Below are 8,055 nucleotides of genomic sequence, written 5' to 3'. Positions count from 1 at the left end.
TGCCAAAAGCTGCCAAACGCTGCTATTTATGACTTTAAAGCTCCAAAAACACATTTCTAAATGTAGGACATTGTTCAAAATACATACTTTACCATCAAGAAACTGGCTGTAAACAGCAGTATTTACATATAACTTCAGTTGTACCTGAAAATGACCTGAAATTGCAAATACTGCTGCTTAGAGCCAGTTTCTTGATGGAAATCATGTAAGCTATGTATTATTGAACATTATCCACACATACTGCCAAAAGCTGCTATTTATGACTTTAAAGCTCCAAAAACACATTTCTGCAGGATAGTGACTGAAATGTAGGACATTGTTCAAAATACATACTTTACCATCAAGAAACTGGCTGTAAACAGCAGTATTTACATATAACTTCAGTTGTACCTGAAAATGACCTGAAATTGCAAATACTGCTGCTTAGAGCCAGTTTCTTGATGGAAATCATGTAAACTACGTATTATTGAACATTATCCACACATACTGCCAAAAGCTGCCAAACGCTGCTATTTATGACTTTAAAGCTCCAAAAACACATTTCTGCAGGATAGTGACTGAAATGTAGGACATTGTTCAAAATACATACTTTACCATCAAGAAACTGGCTGTAAACAGCAGTATTTACATATAACTTCAGTTGTACCTGAAAATGACCTGAAATTGCAAATACTGCTGCTTAGAGCCAGTTTCTTGATGGAAATCATGTAAATCATGAACATTAAACATACGTATTATTTCTGAACATTATCCACACATACTGCCAAAAGCAGCCAAATGCTGCTATTTATGACTTTAAAGGTCCAAAAACACATTTCTGCAGGATAGTGACTGAAATGTAGGATAATGTTCAATAATACATACTTTGCCATCAAGAAACTGGCTGTAAACAGCAGTATTTGCATATAACTTCAGTTTTACCTGAAAATGACCTGAAATTGCAAATACTGCTGCTTAGAGCCAGTTTCTTCATGGAAATCATGTAAGCTATGTATTATTGAACATTATCCTACATTTCAGTCACTATCCTGCAGAAATGTGTTTTTGGAGCTTTAAAGCGATAAACAGCAGCTTTTGGCAGTATGTGTGGTGTTACCTACAGTTTTACCTGAAAATGACCTGAAATTGCAAATACTGCTGCTTAGAGCCAGTTTCTTGATGGAAATCATGTAAACTACGTATTATTGAACATTATCCACACATACTGCTATTTATGACTATTTATGACATTTCTGCAGGATAGTAACTGAAATTTAGGACAATGTTCAAAATACATACTTTACCATCAAGAAACTGGCTCTCAGCAGCAGTATTTGCATATAACTTCAATTTTACCTGAAAATGACCTGCTGCTTAGCTGCTTAGAGCCAGTTTCTTGATGGAAATCATGTAAACTACGTATTATTGAACATTATCCACACATACTGCCAAAAGCAGCCAAACGCTGCTATTTATGACTTTAAAGCTCCCAAAACACATTTCTGTAGGATAGTGACTGAAATGTAGGATAATGTTCAATAATACATACTTTGCCATCAAGAAACTGGCTCTAAACAGCAGTATTTGCTATTTCACAATATCGAGTTTCGAGTCTATATCCTGCAGAAATGTGTTTTATTATTTATGCTTTGAAATTAGATGATCTTTCATTTAATGTTTGGATTGTTATGCTATTTTAAGCCTTTAGCACTAATGTAAGGGTCAGTAACTTGTCCAAGGAGAAATAATAGCGTCTTTCAGTCAAATGCCAAAAAAGAAGACACTGCAGGGAATCGAACCCCATCCAAGTAAACTAGGAGTACCATTACCAGAGTCTTTTGCTTTTTTAGGGCTACATGGAAAGTAAAGCGAAACCTGCACTATCAACAGAATTATGGATGGAAGCAAGTAATATTTGCCAATAGTTGTATTACATTTTGTTCATCAAATGCATATAGAATTTTGAAGTTTTGCAGTACTGCTGCATAGTTGTATTAAGATACGTGCCACTAAATGTTAGGAAGGACTTTAAGACTTCACCCACATATAGAATTTGCATGCATACCTTTTTGACGGGTGGAACAACAGCTGATGAGTGCATCGGGGCTAGGAAGATGGGATGGAACACTGCTACACCTGAAACATGTTAGCGAGATGGAACAGTCCTTCAGCGCTACCTGCAAAAAGATTACAGAAAGACCATTATTGACAATTTCTCTTCTAATAAAGTAAACCATATCAGTTTAATCAATAAACATTGCTATTTGCTAAGTCACAGCACCATAAAAACATTACAAACCTGGTGTTGAACCATTCTTTTTTTGGGGTGCACCACAGGATGGCTCAGCTGCCCTCTGTAATGAGATGGTTCGTGGTGTGTGAAGTTGTTAAAATAATAATAATAATAATAATAATAATAATGATAATAATAACAACATTAATATTTGTTACAAAGTGCTTCACATACAGAATAAACACGGACAAAGTAAACTCTTACATGACGCTACATAAGTAACGGGACATGAAATAACACATATCGAAGTTAGCATGCTAAGCTAGCGCCGCTAGACGGCACGTGTCCATCAATCACTTCCGGTTTTTAAAAAAATGGTGACGCAGTGTCGTTGGCTGCATTAGCGGTTAGCCCTATTAGCTCCCATGCTGCCGCTAGCTGCTAACAGCAAGATAGCTCTTCTTCGAGCGCTGACCCAGATAGCATTAGGTTAGCGGCCCACTGGCGGCCCACCAGCGGCAGAGTTGGCGGTCCAACGGCGGTACCCACCGGTGGCCCGCTGGAGTTTTGCTCATCGGTTCTCTGGTGGTCCGTCGGCGGCTCAAAAGCGGCTGCAGATAAAGGGCCGCCCTTGTGCCGCTTTTGAGCCGCCGGCGAACCACCAGAGAACCGATGGTGGGCCACCAGCTTCGAATTGGCCTTATTTATGGCCTTTATGGTCTTATTTATGGCCATAATAATTCAAATGATGTACTAAAATAGTCATCTAATACATTACAACACTTTCCATTTGCCCTCAATCAAAAAAATTACAATTATTTACTGGGCTTACCAAAGTTACCAAAATTTACCAAGGTAAAGACAGCCTGCTGATGAGAAACCTTATAATGTGTTCTATAATTTAGTAATCCAGTACAAAAACATATATCCTCAGCAACTATTACACAGACTCACCACACATAGGCTATTAGGTTCAATACATTTTGTTTATTTCATAAGCATATGGCCAACATGGGCTCAACACTCCCCATCCCCATTCACCACCCTTTTCTGCCTGTCTTTTCTCCCTCCCTCCCTGTCAGCCGCCCCCTTCAAATACAGGGAGACTTCTTTTTGAAGCTCCTCTTCAGTGGCTGTGGTTACCACTCTCCGAACGGCTCCTGTAGTAAAACAAAGAGTAAGTGAGATGTTGTGTATGGAAGAATATACATGGATTCACGTGTTTATAAACACGGTGTTGTGAGGAGGGGCAAGACACCAGCAGCCAACCACGTAAGCTAATTTTTTGACCGACAGCGGTTTCCAACAATCAGAGGTTGAGTTGTGCGCAGCTAGTGTCGCGCAGCTGGGAAAACAAAAATGTAGAACCCATGTAGTGTATATAAACTTCACTTCCCCATAATGCCATGCGTTTAGGCGGGGCTACATAAGCTCCCCATTCAACACTCTTCTGTACCGCAAAGATACGCAGACAGCCTACATGTATAATAGGATGCAGTAGTTAAATAAAGTTCAGTTTTAATGTTCAGCACTTTCATGTCTGCCTTCATCAATGTGTATGCGTGCCCTCACAAAATGCTTTTTTTTTGCCAGGGGTTATATACTTGAACACATTCACAATAGTTTCACAAAATCACTTACTGTGCAACACACTCTTCAGGTTTAGGGACTTGAAAGCGATCTTTCCAGCTGCGCCAGTCCAATTAATTTGGAGCGCCAGGGACCTCCTGAAAGCCCGGCCCAGCATCCTCTTCACTGCGTCTTTGGTGGTTTTCCCTCCCAAAATAGCAAGTATGTTCACCTGAAATGCAAAGACCAAAATTACAGTGGCATAACTCCCAGTCAAACATTTTAGCTGTTTTCGGCTTAAGCTGTTTTGCTATATGGTGACAAAAATGGACAACATGTCATGTATTCAGCACACAACGCTCCACTTGGGAATGAGATTCAAGTTTAACAACACAACAAGGACGTGGATAGCCTGGCTTTTAATATGACGTGGTCAACATTTAAATGTAGTGGGGAAGGGAAAACAGATGTGAAACGCGACAGGTGTTTCAGATGCACACATGGTCTCAGTTCCCGGCATTCATTCCATGATTTGAATGGCATTTTTGAATCATTGAGTAGTCAACATTAAAGCAAGGCAGAGCCACATTCATTACGAGAGCCAGGCTAGGAATTGTATAGCTACAATAATCATATTGCAAAACATTTAAAAAGACATACCAGTTGATTTTTTAGGTCCACATCAGATATAAGCCGCCTCTCCAGCTCGTCCAGGTCCTCGGCATTGCTCAATGGCATGTTGGTGTCTTCCACAAGGCCGAGATCTGCCACACCACCACCACCTAGTCTCTGTATCATGGCTGTGTTGACCGCCACCTGCTGCTTCACCTCCTTCAGCTCCTCCTCAATTGTGCGGAGGTGCTGCAGAACAAGTCTGTAAAAATCTATGAATAAAAAAATATATATTAGAATTGGTATGACACAAAAAGTGTATGTAATGTAAAGAAGTTGAGACTGAAATTGCCTGACTTAATCAGGGATGAATGTCCTTCCCACATAATGAGGCCTTCATGGCTTGTTTCTCCCTTAATATTGGCGCCAGATTAATGAAAATGCAGTTCTACCTTGCTGGGGTGGTACTGGCAGAGATGTGGGCGAAGTTGACGGAGGAGTGGTGGTCTGACTTGTTAACTCTGTTGAACAGATTGGAAATGAAAAGGCATACTTAGTACCCAGAGTTCATAAAGCAAATTATGTATTTATCCGCATGGCTTGTGCTACATTTGTTCCCTTTTTACTACCAACAAGATGTTTTATACTACCAAAGCAAAAGGTGGAGAGTAAGGTAATGCAATACCTTTCCAAAACACAAACACATTTAAGTACACCTCATTCCACAATGAACAAAGCAGCTGGCATTTGGAGAGGGAGAGGGGTGTGGACTGTCAACTGTTGTGCACTGTATTATGTATTTACCGGCATGGCTGGAGCGGAAGAGCGGTGGTGCTACTGGCAGAGCAGTAACGGTGGTCAACTCTGTTGAACAGATTGGAAAAGTAAAAGCGTGTTAAGTTACACTTAACTGGCACTTTTAAAGCAACTTATAAAATGAACAAAGCAATGCTATGCAGAGGGCATGGTGGCAAATGTGTGTGCACAAAAAGTCAAAGAGACCATGATAGAGAGAGGAGATAGAGACCATGACAAAGCATAAATATAAAGAAAATGGAATTTCTTTTCAGAGAGATCACTAACCTGAATTTGGAATAGTTTTTTTTTTTGCTGGTGCTCTTGGGATTTTTGGAGCCGGGGGGAGATTCCGATTGTCATCGTCTTCACTGGAGTAGTCGGGCAGGGAAAATTTCATATTTGGCCTTGAGATGAAACAAATTACAAAAAGTTAAGGGTATTATCATTGGTGAATTGATGATTAGTTATAAATGCCATAATGTTACACATGTTAACACATACTCCGCCTTTCTATAAATAACCAACCGAATAAGAAGTATTATTATTATTTAAAAAAGACATCCGTGTGGTACCAGATTTTCTTCCCTTTTAATATAATATTGCACATCATTGTGAAAAAATATGATGATCTTACTTTCTTTTTCTTTTCACATCATCATCGGTGGTATCCAATGACTCTCCTTTTTTTGCCTTCATATAAAAATTGTGGGCCTTTTCATACGTTTCTATATCAAACAACAACAAAATCAAACAAACAACATTCCAATAGTTAACCTGAAACATTTTCTCCCAAAGCAAAACACTACATTATGATGTGTAAATATACACAAATCCTACCTTTAACTTTAAGTATGACCACTGGATACAAGGTCCATGTCTGGGGGTCAGGGGATTCATTTGCTAAGGCAGCCTTCTTGACTTTTTCTTGGGATGTGTAAGGTGGCCAGTAGCATTTATTATTGGAAGCAATCCATGTGTTGGGAACAGTAAAAATGAACCCCTCCTCGGGGAAGGACACAACTAAATACATTTCTTAATAAATAAAAATAAATAAAATAAAATAAAATAAATAAAAATATCTTTTCTTGTATGATGTATCTTGTATGTCTGTTGAAGGGAGAAATAGTGACATGTTAATGCTCAATACCTATATAATAATATAATAACAATTGCTACAGCAATTCCACATGAGTTGGGACACTTGTGAATACAAAATGATCTACTATAATTTCTAAAACATTCAATCCATTCATCAGATTTAGGATATGGGCAGATACAACATATCAGCTGTTAAAACTGAACAAAACTGTGACACTTACGCAAACATACAAAAACAGCAGTCCTACTGGTGTACCATTGGTAGCCCAGCAAAACCATCCTTAACTGGAAGGAGGACATATTTCCTCTTTATGTGGGCAGCTAGAGTGTGGTGCAGTTGGGGTGTCAGGGCAGATAGATGATAGATGCCAACTTCAGAGGATTCAAGGGGACAGTGGAAGAGGTTGCAGAGCTTTGTGAATGGCCTAAACACTATGTGGACGTCTGCCTTGTTGTCAACTACGATGTTGTCAATTACCACTATCCTTCCCCCAGCTAGCTCCACACAACGGTCACTGGCTGAAACCTGGATGACGGCCCCCTGAACAGTCATTTTTTTGAACTGCTTGATTACACTAATGTGAGGTGGTACAGGGCCACTGAAATGCTCGATGGATAGACTGGACGTCACACTAGTAACACACTCGCTGGACTTAAAGCTCCTCTCAGACAAGCGGCGGATGACCTGTTCTAGGGGCTTGTTTGGCTTTCTGATCATGTGTTTTAGTTGCCCAAGGAAGTTCTCAAATGGGAAGCATGATACGTTGTCTAACACTCCATACTTCTCTGTTTGTGCACTAAGGTGAACTAATGCATGCATGTTGTACCCAACGTACTCCCTACCATAGACTTCGCTGCAGTGCTTTACAAATGCCAAGAGTAGGGTGTGGGCATAGTCTGCCTTATCTCCCACTAAGGTGACACTAAGTAAGATGGTCATGGCCACAGACAGCAACATAAAGTTGTCATAAATTGGTGTCGGCACTCTACCCTTTAAGCATGCTGGCCCAGTATATAGTAGGAATGAGCGAAACTCAGTAGCTTTCCATCTCTCAAATTCGGACAGAGGTCGGGGCTTACGGTTGAACTCGCTTGGAAGATGGGAACGATAGCGCAAGAGTTCAGTTGACACCTCTTTTACAGCAGGTGTACCTATGCGAGTGTGTAATGGTTTTTTCATCCAGAAGTACAACAGTTTCCGCACTACCCCTAAGCAAACCACATGCATGTAGTCATGGGGAAACTGTGTGACCATTCCTACGGACAGAAGGCTGAATGGACTAAATCCAGTGAAATGCTGATCATCATTTAATTCCTCCAAATTATCACTGTCTAGTCGAGCAGGTGCATCAAATTGTGGAAATGTCATCCTACCCTGATAGGTTACTCCCTTTAGATGGCATTTGTGACAGCAAAAAAATCCTGTGTGACCCTTTGAACTTCTGACAAACGCGTGCAGGTGCATCACAAACTACTGCAGACAGGGCGACTGAAACAGAGGCACCCTGGTAACAGAAACCATCTCTCTCCAGAAGACGTACGTCACTAACAAAGTCTGTCAGAAAGTCAAGGGTTGTCGGTTTGTGATTTCCAAAGTAAATTCCTATAACAAAAGGATCCTTATTTGTTTGTACCTGATTTTTGAAACACTCAATTAGTCCTAAAATTGGCCAGAACTGGGCATTTGAACTTTTGTAGAGGGGCAGGCCATCAATGTTCACTTGTATTGTTAAAGGCAAAGGATTGTTGTTTTTGGAAAGATGAGA

General features: G+C 40.1%; 1 protein-coding gene across 1 annotated transcript; it reads right to left on the bottom strand.

Moving 5' to 3' along the window:
• Window positions 1-3,188: 3,188 nt before the first annotated feature.
• Window positions 3,189-6,110, bottom strand: LOC129114510 (uncharacterized). Its single transcript, XM_054626662.1, has 8 exons — window positions 6,029-6,110; window positions 5,826-5,916; window positions 5,477-5,595; window positions 5,198-5,257; window positions 4,846-4,914; window positions 4,442-4,665; window positions 3,854-4,013; window positions 3,189-3,372 (listed from the first exon to the last, which is right to left on the bottom strand). The coding sequence occupies exons 2-8, from the start codon at window positions 5,885-5,887 to the stop codon at window positions 3,230-3,232; spliced, it is 837 nt and encodes a 278-aa protein (XP_054482637.1). The 5' UTR covers window positions 5,888-5,916; window positions 6,029-6,110; the 3' UTR covers window positions 3,189-3,229.
• Between the last annotated feature and the right edge of the window lie 1,945 nt (window positions 6,111-8,055).

This window comes from Anoplopoma fimbria, unplaced genomic scaffold, assembly GCF_027596085.1.
Source record: "Anoplopoma fimbria isolate UVic2021 breed Golden Eagle Sablefish unplaced genomic scaffold, Afim_UVic_2022 Un_contig_4594_pilon_pilon, whole genome shotgun sequence".
Taxonomy (NCBI): domain Eukaryota; kingdom Metazoa; phylum Chordata; class Actinopteri; order Perciformes; family Anoplopomatidae; genus Anoplopoma; species Anoplopoma fimbria.
Note: the sequence above shows the minus strand (reverse complement) of the source record. Positions and strands in the feature narration are given on the sequence as shown.

Excerpts from the sequence above, each read along its gene's own strand:
- LOC129114510 (XM_054626662.1), bottom strand. The coding sequence starts at position 5,887 with ATGAAGGCAAAAAAAGGAGAGTCATTGGATACCACCGATGATGATGTG. Across the intron at positions 4,014-4,441 it reads TGGACCTAAAAAATCAACTG|GTGAACATACTTGCTATTTT; the intron begins GTATGTCTTTTT and ends TTTGCATTTCAG. Across the intron at positions 3,373-3,853 it reads CCTGAAGAGTGTGTTGCACA|GAGCCGTTCGGAGAGTGGTA; the intron begins GTAAGTGATTTT and ends GTTTTACTACAG.